The sequence below is a fragment of the Sinocyclocheilus grahami genome, unplaced genomic scaffold (genome assembly GCF_001515645.1).
Source record: "Sinocyclocheilus grahami isolate Dianchi unplaced genomic scaffold, SAMN03320097.WGS_v1.1 scaffold125.1, whole genome shotgun sequence".
In the NCBI taxonomy this organism is placed as follows: Eukaryota; Metazoa; Chordata; class Actinopteri; order Cypriniformes; family Cyprinidae; genus Sinocyclocheilus; species Sinocyclocheilus grahami.
The window spans coordinates 1,951,419-1,966,894 of NW_015505304.1; the positions used below are offsets into that span (position 1 = coordinate 1,951,419).

Sequence of the window (15,476 nt, forward strand, 5' to 3'; positions counted from 1 at the left end):
AGTTTTAATTTATTTATCACAAACAAAAGTGTGGGTTTGGTGATTTTGCTGCTATCCTGTAATTACTGGCTATAATCATTTATAATATCATTTAGGTCGTGAACGAATCATAAAAGTGTGTTAAAATTACGTATGGACGTTATTGAAACCTTTTATTATTGCTTTAGGATGTTACAGCCCTTTTCTATAGCTGTATATGAGTTTATGATGTAACGATGAAAGTGCCACTGAGTGAATCCTTTCGTGAATGGTTGATTCAAAAGAGTCGAGTCACTGAGATGATTCAAACTCCCCACCACTGACTAGTACGCTGTAATGTTTGGTGACGGACGCGATGTCATTCTTCTGCATGGATTACGGTAAGTAAATAGTGACGTAGAGACACACCTTCGCTCACGCGCTTGGCGCTAGTTGCCATGGAAGGTCATCAAGTGCAAAACCGGTTGAGGCAACAACACCCTGCGCAAAGACATTACACCTGCCGGTGAGTACGGAATGAAATACGGACCCCTGAGGTTCAAGAGACAACGATTAGGAAACCGTAAGGTCTCACGCTTTACGTATCTAGTTAATAGTCATGGTGCTTCAATGTGTTCTTTTAATCTATCCATTCTATGATAGGCCATCAGTGACTGATTGCTGTTTACGGGTATGACGTAACATGGTATCCTCAGCGTCCTCTTCTCTGTTACTGCGCTGCGGGTGATTAACAAAAACGACGATTTGGCAAGAATAGAAGCTGCATTGTCACTGAATAGAGCATATTGTATGGAGAAAATGTTTTAATTGTCGTTAGTTATTTGTAACAAACCAATAACGTTGTTTCCAGTGACATAGTCTGCGTATTTTGTCTTCATTTCGCCTCTTTCTCCCTGCAGGTGCACTATGTTTTTACAGCGGGAAGAGTGAGGGAGAGAGTGATTAAGTCTGTCAGATTCAGTATGTCTGCATGGGTGCAGCAGGAGGCTGGTACAACCAGTTCTGCTGAAGCCAAGAAATTAGAGCCCAGAGGCCAGGAGAAGAAATGCTGTAAGTATACACATTTTCACATCTCACAGATCAAGAAGCTGTTAGGAATCCCTATTTAAACCAGCCTAAGGTGGTCAGCTGGTTATGGCAGTCTGTTTTCATGGCTGTTAGAGAGGTCTGGGGGGTACTTTTCTGCTGATGAGAATGTTTCCCACATAACAGTTTTGTTCCTGACCCAGTGAAGTTTAACGACGACCCTGAGTCATATCACAGTTGCCCTTCTTATAATGTCAGCTGTCACCGAGGCTGCTACGCAGAAGTTCACTGTCAGTCTAGATTTGAAATAAACCTACAGCACTTCCCTTCATTTAGATATGCATTGTCTGGTATGCTGGTTTCAAATTACAGATCAAGGTAAAGGCACATTTGTTTAGGGATTATTCTAGTTTTTTTTTTTTTCAGTCATTATCAAATTGCTCACCTGAGGCTTTCTTAATACCTAATATTTTTATTATTTAAAAAAAAAAGTCCAGGGATTTCATTTGCATGTTGCATGTGACATTCTTTTGTCATTTTAAAACACATTCCTAGACATTGGAAGAATAACTAAATAGATACCATACTGTTTTATAAATAGTCTATAAAGAAATGCAGTGCTTAAATTAAATTAGACTGGTTAATATGTTATACACCACTGTTCAAAATATTTTTTTTTAAAGAAAGAAAAAAATATACATTTTTATATACATACAAAGGACAAAAATTTATTAAAAGTGATCATAAAGACATTCATAATGTTACAATATATTATATTTAAAATAATTGCTTTTCTTTTGATCTTAATATTCATCAAAGAGTCCTGAAAAAAAAACTGTCACCTTTTTTATCTTTCGATTTTCAACATATGTTTTATGCGATATTCCAGTTTTGCGCACAAGTTAAATTCACATCTTTGGATGGAAACATAGCTAATGATAAGACATGTTTCTTGAGCACCAAACTAGATATTAGAATGATTTCTGAAGGATCATGTGACACTGAAGACTGGAGTAATAGCAAAGAGTTTGCCTCAGTGTAAGCAAGGTGTCAACAGCCTCAGGGTTTCAGGTCCTATTTTGTAGTCCATTGTTGAAAGTACCATAAACCACAAGTATCTGTTGGTGTCCCATATGTGAAATTTACATTTGGCAGATTATAATTGTTAGTACTATAGATTGTAACTTCCTCCAGCTCATGTTGTGCTGTCTGTTTTTCTGTGTCTGTCTGACCACAGCATGGGCGTCTTACATGACAAACTCCCCCACCATGATTGTCATGATCGGCCTCCCTGCCAGAGGCAAGACGTATATGTCAAAGAAACTCACACGCTACCTCAACTGGATAGGAGTTCCAACAAAGGGTGAGTGGGCAGTTGAATTTAGACAGTTGCATCATATCAAATGACACTTACTATAAATAGCATCTGTCTTCAATTTTAAATGCTTAATTTAGCTCTCAGCTGACCATTTTGACATTATGGTCTGTCAAGAGGCTAAATTTGAACTTGCATTATTTAAATGTAGGCAACCAACACACTGAAATTCAAACTCTCTTAAGTACATCATGAGTCACGACCCACAATGCAAGTGTTTAATCACTGTAACTGAAGTCAGAGGTTCCTTACACACTGGGAATTGAACTGTTCCATCTTTACTTGCAGAGAGATGTCACCTTGATGCATTACACTGGTGCTAAAACTGATAAAGTATGTGAGGAATAACCATAATTTCTTGTTTTTTGGTTTATCATGCAGTGTTTAACCTGGGGGTGTATCGGAGGGAAGCAGTTAAAGCCTACAAGTCTTATGACTTCTTCAGACATGACAATGAGGAAGCCATGGAGATACGAAAGTAGGATTATATCTTTGTTGGATTTTAATGGCATGACCATTTTGTCATCATGACAAATTTATTTGAATTAGGTACATGTCTATTGTTGCATTTTTTCATTTTCACAAATAGACAGTGTGCCTTGGTGGCCCTGGAAGATGTAAAGACCTACCTTAATGAGGAAGGTGGACAAATAGCTGTAAGGATTTACCTTTTCTCTGTTCACATCAATTATTTACTTAAATTTAATAGGGTTTAAGAATGTTGATAAGGTTCAAGACTTCCTTCATTATATTTATTATAATCTGTTTTTGTCCTTTTAAGGTATTTGATGCTACAAACACAACTCGGGAGAGGCGGGATCTTATATTAGATTTTATACAGGAGAATGCATACAAGGTATAACTTCCATTATATGATGAGTTATCTTTTTGTAAAAGTGACGTGTGGTCACCATTTTCTGTGTGTTTACTTTTACAGGTGTTTTTTGTGGAGTCAGTATGTGACGATCCAGAGGTTATTGCAGCTAACATCCTGGTATGTTGTGATGTTTGGTTTGCATTTCCTTTAAACTAATGGTATAATAAAGTACAGCAACATACCAGTATAGGTTTTTATGGTCTTCTCAACAGTTGTCTCCTATGTGCTCTTATATCTTCAGGATGTCAAGGTTTCAAGTCCAGACTATCCAGAGACACACAGAGAGCGAGTCATGGATGATTTCCTGAAACGCATAGAATGTTATAAAGTCACTTACCAACCACTAGATCCTGATGAATATGACAAGTAAGAATGTTTAGAAAATAGACACATGATAGCGTATCTGAATGTACATGTTTTGTAAGCGAAGTACATATTTAAGATGACCACATGACCATTTCTCTCCCTCTCTCTGACACTTATATAATCAAGCAGAAGATGCTACTTTTAAGACCTTTATATGTAAATATGTTCATATAATGTGTTTTACACCTAAATTTATTTGTCTATAGTGTTTCATGGCTTAGCATGCACCACCCATACAGAAGGCTTTCCTAATCATAACATTCACTTATTTTTCCCAGAGATTTGTCCTTCATTAAAGTGATGAACGTGGGCCGTCGGTATCTGGTGAACCGTGTTCAGGACTACATCCAGAGCAAGATCGTCTACTACCTCATGAACATCCACGTGCACTCGCACTCCATCTACCTGTGCAGGCACGGAGAGAGCGAACACAACGTCCAGGGCCGCATTGGAGGAGATTCTGAACTCTCCCCCCGAGGGAGACAGGTCTGGACTTATTTAGTGCTGCCTTCATAGCGTTTATTCATCATAAGATGCTTGACTTGCTCTTTCCCTTGCGAGTAGTTTGCAAGTGCCCTGCGTGAGTTCATTGAGGAGCATAAGCTGTCTGACTTGAAGGTTTGGACCAGCCAGTTAAGAAGAACCATCCAGACGGCTGAAGAGCTGGGAGTTCCGTATGAACAGTGGAAAATCCTCAATGAGATAGATGCTGTTAGTATGCCAAGATCCCATCTGAGATTACATGCAGTTTATATGTATTATACTGTATGTACATTCATCAGCGTATATTGCTCTGACACAGGGTGTATGTGAAGAGATGACCTACGAAATGATCCAGAACACATTCCCAGAAGAGTTTGCTTTAAGGGATCAGGATAAATACCACTACAGATACCCGGGAGGAGAGGTACAGCACGTCATGAACGTATCTCTTTGTTGCAGTTCTTCAAAGTATGTCCCTTCTCACTCTCTATAGTTGAGTAGGTTGTTTGGTTTGTGTTGGTTTCTGGTCTAACTATTTTAAAAGGCTCTCTTTTCTCGCAGTCGTATCAGGACCTGGTTCAGCGACTAGAGCCTGTGATTATGGAGCTTGAGAGACAAGGCAATGTACTAGTCATCTGCCACCAGGCAGTTATGCGCTGCCTACTAGCCTATTTCTTGGACAAGAGTGGAGGCAAGATGCATTTTCACTTATGAAAAATACTAAAAACAAGTGGATTTTTTTGCCTGCTGACCATGAGATTTTTGCTTACCCTTCTGATATTTTCAATTAAAATAAATTAATAATGTAAAAAAAGTTTTTAAAAATGTCATAAATTGTGACTTTTGATCAATTTAATGCAATAATAATATTATAAAATGCATTATATATTTAGCAATGTATTTTCATGTAGTATTGTTTCTTTAATATTCTTCGATTTATAAAAAAAAAAAAAGATCAATAAAAAATACTGATTGCTTTGTAATTTTTTCACCCATTCTAGCTAATCATTCTCACAAAAATCTCATACCTCATCTATATCAGACAGTTATACTGATAACTGAGCAGAATAAGTAACAATAATTATCAATGCATCACAGTAACGTTTAAGACTGTCAGCTGAAACCTATTTATATTATTTTTCTTTTCTCTCATAGATGATCTGCCCTATTTGAAATGTCCCCTTCATACTGTCATGAAGCTCACTCCGGTTGCTTATGGTGTGTTGGACAGTTGTTTCCTCACTTTTGTTCATCACCAAACTTCTGCTCACAGATCATTCTGGTTCATGTTTTAGGCTGCAAAGTGGAGATGTTTTATCTGAATGTGGAGGCAGTGAATACACATCGGGACCGACCACTGGTGAGTCCACATCTGTCTCTGTGGTGTTCTCTCTTGCAGTATGAAATATTAATGGAGAACATTAAATATTCATTTTAAAATAATTGGTGCCACATTTATCTCTTAGATTTGTGTCTTTTTTCAGCAATGTTTTTGAAAGCATGCTATGTTTTCCTTTTGGTATCTTATAGCTTTTATTTTGATCTGGAATTGCAATTTCATCACTGCATGTTGGTGTCTGTGATGCTTGTTGTTTTTTCTCAGAGAACTCCCAGGTTAAAGCAGCTTTTTGGGTTCAGTACAACTTAAGCTCTATCACCAGCATTTGTGACATGCTGTCAGTTACCACAGAAAATAATTTTGACTAACCTTATTAACAAAATAGAATAAAAAAGTAAATGTTTTTTACAATGGGGACACTGCATAATGTTACATGCACACTATACTTGACAATATGACACTAGCTTAATAGAATCACTTACTTCAATACTGCAAATCTGGAAAGACAGTAACTTTCACATTTGGTTATCAGGGAAAGAAAAACTCAGAATCAGAATGTGTAACCAGAAATTCTTCCACTTGGAACAATAGTTTCACATCTACTGGCAATTTAGGCAACTTTACTGCTCAAATAACTTGTTTGTACAGACAAACTGATTTAAGTGCTTTAACCACAATACAAGCTGCACATCTGTGCTTTTAAACCTTCTAGTATGACTTGCCCAATCGACTTTCATTCTAAGCAGTGCCGTTATTGGTACCTAAAACGTATATTATATATATATATATATAAACATATATTAACTATTATAAAGCATAGCAAAATTACTCAAACTAAAATCTAATTGAAAACTAAAAAAGCTAATTCAAAATATTAGTGATGTTTTAATGGCATACAAATATTACTAAAATAACACTGATTCTAAGTGCATTGATGTAAATGTAATTGTGGTTATTTTTAACTCGATGATGGGACAAAAGTTTTGTCTGTGGTAACAGCTTAACTTGTTAACCCATAACATTCCTTTAAGCTATGTTCTCTGTGGTTTAATCAAGCTGTCAATCAAAAGTTTGATTAAACATAAATCTTCTTCCTCTTGTGCTTATTCACCTCATCAGAGTGAGGTTCAGCGCTCCCCTCTATATGTTGTTGACTGCGAATAATAATTGTACATTTGTGAAATCCAGGTGTGTGTGTGTGTGTGTGTTAATTTTTGTTGTTCTGTATGGGTGCTCACCACAGATCATACAATAATCATAACTTACCAGCTAACAGTTACCAGCTAACTAATTGGCATTATCTTACTTAACTTTATAACAACAACATCTAATTGTTTTCCTTCTCTTTTAGACTTTCTATTAAGTATTTTTTTCTCTATAATACCAGATCAAAATCAGTGAATTATTTTCTCGTTGCCAGTTTGTTTCATGTGCACCCCAAAATTTAAATTGTGTCATCATTTACTCAACCTCAAAGATTTGCTCATCCAAGATGTACATGACTGAGTTTGTTTCTTCATCAGAACTGATTTGGTCAAATTTAGCATTACATCACTTCCTCACCAATGGATCCTTTCCAGTGAATGGGTGCCGTCAGCATGAGAGTCCAAACAGCTGATAAATACATCACAATAATCTACACGGCTCCAGCCTATCAATTAATGTTGTTAATAAAATTGTGTCATCATTTACTCAACCTCAAAGATTTGCTCATCCAAGATGTACATGACTGAGTTTGTTTCTTCATCAGAACTGATTTGGTCAAATTTAGCATTACATCACTTGCTCACCAATGGATCCTTTCCAGTGAATGGGTGCCGTCAGCATGAGAGTCCAAACAGCTGATAAATACATCACAATAATCTACACGGCTCCAGCCTATCAATTAATGTTGTTAATGTTAAATCCATCAAGATTTTTTTTAACTTCCAGCTAAAATACAAGTCTTGTATCAATAATATTGCATTCTCTTGTTGACACAGATAGCCTTGTGGTTAATGTGCCGACATATAACGCAACTGTCCTCTGTCTGACCTCCATGCTTTCCTGTCAGCTCTCTACTGTCCTATCAAATAAAGGCAAAAAAGACCATAAATATAACTTTAAAAAATAATAATAATGCATTTCCACTTAGAAAGTTGCCTTGTCTGAATCAGGAGAGAAATATGCTTTCACCATTAGCTTTCATTGTATAGAAACTAGCAGCATATCATCTCCTTTTGTGTTCTGCAGAAGAACAAAAGTCATATGGTTTGGAATGACATGGGGGTGAGTAAATGATGACAGAATCTTCATATTTTGGGGTAAATCTCAAAGTGATGTGCTTCAGTAATGTCCATGTTTTACTCTGTCTCTGAACATGCCAATTTGTCCTTGGGCCTCAGTTCTCCATATTTGTCTCTCCTCTTTCTTCCTCCCCTCCTCTTCATCCTTATCCCTCTATTTTCACAGTCTCATGTGATTGGCAGTCATCTGTGAGTATCCCATGAGTTTGAAAGCTTTATCACCCCATTGCATTTTTAGAAAGTAGTTTTCGGTGTATGTGCGATGTCACAAACCATGTGCTGTTGTGATTGTATGATGATTCTCGATGATCTTGGATTGACGTTAGAGGTTTAAATCACATGTTTTTATATGTGTAGGTTGTGGCTTGATTGTGATGAGTGACCGAATTATGCAAATGCTCTAAAGCAGAACTCTGTAGACGCATGTTTTCCAGTGGTCATAGGGTTGTGACATTATATCTTTTCAGATAAACCTATTTACCCTTTCAAAAGCCAAGTGTGAAACCAAGTGTTACACCAAGTGAAAGTATCATTTATATACTGTGAGCACAAGAGATCACTTGAGTTCAAAGAGTTGAATTGTTTTAAATTAAACACGTGAAGTGGTCTAGATAGTTTCTGAAGGAAGCATTCTGGTACTTAAAGATCCTAATACTCTCCTTATGTTTAACTTTACCCTGATCTTTTTTTTTCTATTTTTTGAGGACTCCTTGTGTGAAGGAATCAACTTTGACTGCCCAGACGAAGCTAATGACTGTTTCCGCTTCTGAATGAGATGGACGAATTTCCAAAATCCTGCATGAAAATGAAACTTTGCTTTTAGATTCTCCCACTCCCCACCTTCTGCTTGCTTTTTTGGTGACGGAACTACATTTCCCATCAGCCTCTTGCATGACAAATCACCACTGCTGTGGTGACTACAATGAATCCTATAATTTATCATCAAGAGATATACGTATATTGATAACTTAAATATGCTCAGTTATTTTAAGTGATGATGCCTTATTGAAGATGGAGCAGAGGAGACCCTCTCCATGAACTGAATGTGATCTGTTATACTTTGGACACGATGTGGGTTGTGCAAATGATGATAACCTCAGTACAGGGTTTGTGTTGCAATACAGTGTTGTTTGCAACAATGCATTTTCACAATCATAACTATTACAACACATACTAGTCAGTCATCCGAATGAAGAAAAGCTTCTTTCAGGGAATCAGTGGGACAGAGATTAGAGGAAAAGTATATATATATATTATAACAAGTAAGTTTGTGCACATTGTGGCTTAAAAGGAATGCACTTAATGAGACATTTTTAATGACAATGAAATATTTTTTTTTGTCTTGCACATTTTCTTAATAAGAATGATAGTCCTATGGGATATTGTACAAAGTTCAAGCTTGTGATGTAATATTTTTATAGAAACGTATTTGTGTGCAGCATCAGGACAAAATGACAAGGATTTGTAGGTTGCCGTATTTAAATGAGGTGTATTTTATAGGTCAGGTCTCTGCTGGAGATGCTACAAATATAGTTGTTTTATTAAGGTTTTGAATGTAGTCTGTGCTCTTTAAGCAAGAAATGTTTTCTCTGGTTATGTGTTTGTTTAAAAAACTGGAATTACTAGCTTTACAAGTATTTTTGTGTGAGGAGCTGCACTACTCAAATACAATTCACATCTCAATCAACAGCATGTCATCAACCAATGACACTGCATAAAACAGTTAAATAATGTGCCCTATGACTATCTTATGGTTGAATGTTTAAAGAAAAAATGTCTCAAGTTCTGTATCTGTCCACTAATTCTTTCCATTTTTTAAACATATTTAATCATGTTTTGCCTCACTACTTCATTTTAAATGAAGGTGTGACATTTTTAAAAAGTGCAAATATTCCATGTACTCTCTGAATTAAATGCTGCATGCATAATACTAAATTATAAATAAATTAGCAAAATGCTGCAGACTTGTGCTACTGTGATCAGTGTCCAAGACATGAACATCATCAGCACTTGTAAAACGAAGTTTTCACCACAATCAAAGCTGCAGTTGAGATATCCAAGCATGCATCGCCTTTAAGTAGTGGCTAGTGTGATGGCACAATACAAACTGCCCACAATCTGACTTTGAACTTTTGGCAATGCCACAGAATAGAAAATATATGACTCATTATCAGACCTTGGAAAACTGTTGCAATGTTTTGAAATATTGCTTTCTCCAAATACAATTAAACATCTGTTATGTCAGAGTCACATTAATGTGTCATTTTTATTCTGTCAAAATGTTTTCATATGTTAATAGGTGAAAGAGTGGCATTACGGCCACCAGATGGCGCTAAAACATTTTCCTTCTTTTTTTAGAGAGATTTGTAGCAACAGACGAGCTATGAAGTCGCTTGTTTTAAAAACGAAGAGTAGTTTTTGTTACGTTATATGCAAACAATGAGATACTAGAGACTGTGGTAGATGTTGGTAGCAAAAACCCCCAAAACTTTATTACTTACACCACATAATAAAATATTTAGAACACAAATTTACATTCAAATGCTATAATATGAGGTCAATAATTGACACCCGTCCACTAAGATAAAAAACCACAAACGAACGTTGCTACACAACAATAAATAAATAACCATATGAACAAATGATGACTGGAACACTGTATTGACCAGTCAATAGTCGGTAGGCTACTAAGAATTTTGGGTAAAATATTCTTATTATAGTTTACTGTTCCATTATACTCAAGTAGCCTAGTAGTAAATGAACTTGTTTATCGTGATAATAGCTTGAAATATTCTGCAAGATTTATACTAAAACAAATGTATCACAACTAAAGTCTTATCAGTGTCCTAAATAACATTTGCCAGTAATATCCAGCCTGGCCATTGCACTTCCTCTTTATCATATCATAATAGTGTGACTGACAGAAATGAATGGCTGCACCTGGAACACACCCACAGTGCCCTCTTGGTGTTACATAACCCTGATGGTGATAGAGGAGAACCACAAGAGAAGTATTAACCTCTGAGTCCCTGTAGGTGGAGGACGATATATGCTCTAATATCTAAAACTGCCATGTTTACAATGCCAACCCATACATGGGTGCAAAACCGGATTTTAACCTAGCCTACTCCTCCTCTTGTTTGTCTGCTTAGATGCTAAATATATTGTATTTTGACAACAAATCATTCTATTCTGTCTTCAAAATTAATGTGTTGAACTTCCACGGATCAGCAAGAGATGAAAAGTGCAGGTGCTTTCTCACTGATTGTTGTAAGAACATGAGCTCTTGAAAACTTTTTGAGGTTTCACCTAAGCACAAGTGTTCCAGTCTGACCACAATACCACAGTTGACCTATCTAGGGACGATTACATAGATCATCATTCTGTTATTCATTTTCCCCCTCTTTCCCTCCAGTTATGCTTTCACTAATTTCCTTCTGATTTGTTTCCCCTGCTGTTGCCTTTTGAGTTTGTGGTTGGTACAGACAGGTAATTAGGCCTCTCTTTCTTGAGGAGCACACTGGAATCTTTTGTTGGTCTTTTCCTGACTACCCACCGAGATCCTAGCAGGACTGGTTTTGCTCAATGTGTCTTTTAGATGAATGTGATATAAAACTAATATTATTATATCAATACCACATGTGCAGATTACATTGGCTCACAATGAAGCTAATATCAAATTCCCACTAACGCATCTATGGAGCGATATTGTTAGTGAAAATATTTAATATTATTGATCAAAATATTTCCAGCTTGAAGCATTTCAGTTTTATCTCAATAGTATCAAATGTAGGGTGATTTTTTTGAGGGTAAATAAAGAAAAACGTATACACTGTAATTATGAAACAAAGCGAAATATTTGTACTAGACAAGTGTAAAATTACTGTGGAAAAATGTTTTTTATTCTGAACCCATGTGGATTTGTCTAAGTCAAAAAGTGTTACTTTGTGCCCCGCTCTCCCCTCCTGAAAACAAATTTTAGACCTATTTATCACTGCTTGTCATTTGTGTATTTGTTCTTTTTTTGACTTTAATCATGTTTGAACTTGTTTAGTTATGCTACTAGTTTTATGGGGGGGGGGGGGTGCTGACCCAAAAAAATATTCGATTCGTGACCCTGCACCCCTACTCTTGACTTGTTATTTGAAGGAAAAATATACAATCACAGACATTTTTGATCGTGTTTCCGCTGAAGTTTAGCCAATGCTTTTGTCAAAAAAAATTGGCTTTTTTATTCAGGCTAGTTAAATTCACAATCTGAGAGTGGCTGCCTGAAGGGCTACTGGGGATTTTGAAATTTTTGTGAACCCTGATAAATATAATGCAGTGTAATTTAAAACTCTTGGCTTTAGTGATGTATGATACTCAGTGACAAGTGAAACAGAATGATGTGTAAGGATCACACCTGTGTGTGTGCAGGCATACGTGTGTAATCGAGAACAGCAGGGAGTTGCAGTTTAGCACCGTAATGTGAGAGATCGAGGTCACCCAAAGCAGCGCTCACCTGTCCGAGAGCTTTCAGGGGAATTTGATATCCTTCACTCACAGCGTGTCAGGCAGAAAGAAAAAGAAAAAGAAAAGAAAGAGAAAGCAAGCAGGGTGGGAAAGAACCTGAACCTCAGAGAAGTCGCTAATAATTGTTATTATTGTGTGGCTCGCCAGAATTCTCTATTCTGATTGGTTAAATAAGCTTGTATGACTGTTTGTGACTCGTTTGATGTTTGTCTCCACACTGCTCAAGTTTAAAGGAATAGTTGGCCCAAAAATGAAAACGTGTTGAAAATGTACTCATCCTTAGGCCATCCAAGATGTACATGAGTTTGTTTCTTCATCTGTACAGATTTGGAGAAATGTAGCATTATGCTCACCAATGGATCCTCTGCAGTGAATGGGTGCCGATGAGTCCAAACAGCTGATAAAAACATCACAATACTCATCTACATTTTGGATGGCCTGACGGTGAGTATATATTTAATTATGATTATGGTTAATTCAGGTCATTTTAGATGCCTAACCATCATGCAAATAGGCAAACCCAGCTGTCTCAGACCACATCACGCTGGGATCAGGAGCTGTGTAGTTGCATCTGTGTGACTCGAGCGGTTGTGTGGCCAGGTTTTATGAGCTGTTTAATAGCAGTGAGCTGAACGAGGCCATTTAGTGCCGACTCAGTGCTGCAGTGTGAATAGGGTTTGGTCCTCTCGTAAAAACACCGTGTCCATTATTATGGGCAGAGAAAGGAGAGAAGGGGTGAACATGGAAAAAGGAGGGGCTCTACCTAAAGACGGGCTGTAAATCAGGGGTTCATTTATACCTTCTCTCTCACTCTCTCTTTCACTCACAAACACAAAGATCATTTCAACCAGATTTTCCATCATTCTAAGGTTCGAATGCAGAACTACCTCTCTGTGAGGGCCATTTGGAAAAATAAACCAATGTAAAAACTAGTACGTTTTTATATACCAAAAAAAAACAATGAAATAAACAAACAGCAAATTCCAAAAAACATCTTGGATATTTTTGCATATTAATTTACTTACATTTTTTTTGTTTAAGTATTTCTTACATATTTAATGTTTTCCAAAAATGTAAGCCTTTAATAAACTTAATAAAAGAAATTAATACTTTATTTAGCAAGAATGCATTCAATTGATCATGTGACAATAAAGGTTTTTACATTTTAAATAAATGCTGCTCTTTGGAACTTTCTATTCATTAAAGATTCCTACATTTTACCAATTTTAAAATGAATTAAATTTTTTGATCAATGCATGTTTGATCAAATAGCCAAATACAGCCTTGATGAGCATGAGAGACTTTGAAAACTTACACAAACTAATATAATATACATAAAAAACCTACCCCAAACAATTGAATGATACATAAATAATATTTCATAACGTAATATTTTAATAATATTTTTTATTTTACCAAACTGACAACTTTAAACCCAATTTAATGACTATTTAATTATATTTAATAAATAACTATTTGCCACTTGAGTAAATAAAAGCTAATATAAAATAAAATAATTAAATAAAAGATTAAAACTAATAATTTATGTACATGATATTTGCTTTTTTTTTTTTTTGCATTGATAAGTATGTGGTGGATAAAATGCTTCACTCCATTATATTCCTTACTAATGCTGTATGAGCATGATGACTTCAGCAGGACAGAAGAAGCCAGAGAGCGTCTGTAAAATAAACTACTGTCAAGTTTTAGAGCTCTCAGTGTATGAGCTATAGAGCGGGAGGGAGGGGATAAAGAGATTAACAGGTAAAACAGACCTCTCAACCGCACATACCCGCAACCACACGGGCATTCGTCATTACACCGCAGCTAACAAGAGCCTTTGTGCGAGTGTTTTTGTAAACACAAGGATGCATTAAGGAAAATATATGGCTCCTCTCAGTCCAACAATTCCACAGATAATCATATTGTTTCTCTCACACAAACACAGATGTTCACGGGCTGGTTTAATAATATTTCTCTCGGTGTGTTTTGAGGACACTCGGCTCCAGTTACTTTGTCCTTCATCGCTAGAATCAATTAACCACTTGAAGGGGGCAACTTTAATTTAAATTAAACACAAGCAGCTATGCAAACAGTGGACAGCGGCGAGAGAGAGGAAGAGAGCGAGGGAGTCTCAGTCCTGTAGAGCCACTGAGTCTAGACTCCAGATGTGCGGAGCGGCCCCTGAGGTCTTCAGTAAATATCAGCAGCACATGTCATCACAGTTACAGCACTACCAATCATGACTGCAGAAGAACAACAGGCGTATCATTTCTAGAGATCTCAGCAGCACAACATGCGATGGACTGGTGAACACACGCCAATGTCTCATTTGTTTTGTACTGTAAAGACTCAAGTATCTTTTACAGTTTTGCCTTAAGACTCTGTGTGTATTGACAGGCATATACGGACAGTCATTTGTCAACCTGACAAGTTCATGCTGTCTTCCTCAAACAGAAACTAAATGAAATGTGGAAATCTGAGCAGTAACAGATCTGGAATTAGATTTTCTTACATTCAAAAAAAATGTGAGTGGTGTTTAATACTAAAACAGTCTCCTCTATGATGCTAGTTTGTCATGAAGAGTCGCCTGGGTGTTTCTATGTGGGTTTTAGTATGTTGCTATGCAGTTGCTATGCTATTCTGGGCGATTTTAGCATGTTTCTGTGTGGTTGCTAGAATATTCTGTGAGGTTTTTAGATAGTTGCTATCAGTGAGTGTTGCCAAGTCTGTGGATATTTTTACACTGTTGCCGCGCGTTGTTACAACGATCAACCAAAACCCTCCTGGAATGCATTTTCGATGGAAGGAACCCCAAAGGAAGCAGAAACCATAGGGGGAAATGTGATTGGTCTAGTTTTACACTAGTTTTGATTAGCAATTGCATTGGTTTTGTTATGCACCTGGTAGTCTCAGACTCAGACATAGTCTCAGACATGTGTGTCGCATTCTTTAACGTTCCACCTGGAAACAAAGATGCCATGATGCCAAACCCCCTCAAGAAAAATGAAAGCCGTTGTGTTTACAATTGGAACAATGAGTGCTTATCAGGATCAAATGTGTGAAGTTAGTGGCATAGAATCATCCAAGAGTTTTACACACCACTTTGTTATTGTGGCGACACTTCCACGCCCCTAAACATGATGCGGCACAAAACAAAACATGATTGGTTGTTTTACCTGTCAGTCATATGGCCTCTTGGGCTGGCCTTGGCCATTCAAAGCAGCCAAG

General features: G+C 36.8%; 1 protein-coding gene across 7 annotated transcripts; it reads left to right on the forward strand.

Moving 5' to 3' along the window:
• The first annotated feature begins 304 nt into the window (after nt 1–304).
• Nucleotides 305–9,567, forward strand: pfkfb2b (6-phosphofructo-2-kinase/fructose-2,6-biphosphatase 2b). 7 transcript variants are annotated; one of them, XM_016278786.1, is made up of 17 exons: nt 305–541; nt 622–702; nt 879–1,029; nt 2,243–2,368; nt 2,762–2,858; nt 2,970–3,036; nt 3,162–3,236; nt 3,318–3,374; nt 3,499–3,623; nt 3,902–4,109; nt 4,188–4,334; nt 4,426–4,530; nt 4,668–4,797; nt 5,262–5,324; nt 5,402–5,466; nt 7,897–7,919; nt 8,435–9,567. In XM_016278786.1, exons 3-17 carry the CDS (start codon nt 942–944, stop codon nt 8,502–8,504), a joined length of 1,446 nt encoding a protein of 481 aa, XP_016134272.1. In that variant the 5' UTR covers nt 305–541; nt 622–702; nt 879–941; the 3' UTR covers nt 8,505–9,567. The 7 variants fall into 7 exon arrangements, with proteins under 7 accessions (XP_016134272.1, XP_016134269.1, XP_016134270.1 ...); XM_016278783.1 differs by having other exon boundaries at nt 305–484; nt 622–649; XM_016278785.1 differs by having other exon boundaries at nt 424–484.
• The last annotated feature ends 5,909 nt before the right edge of the window (nt 9,568–15,476 follow it).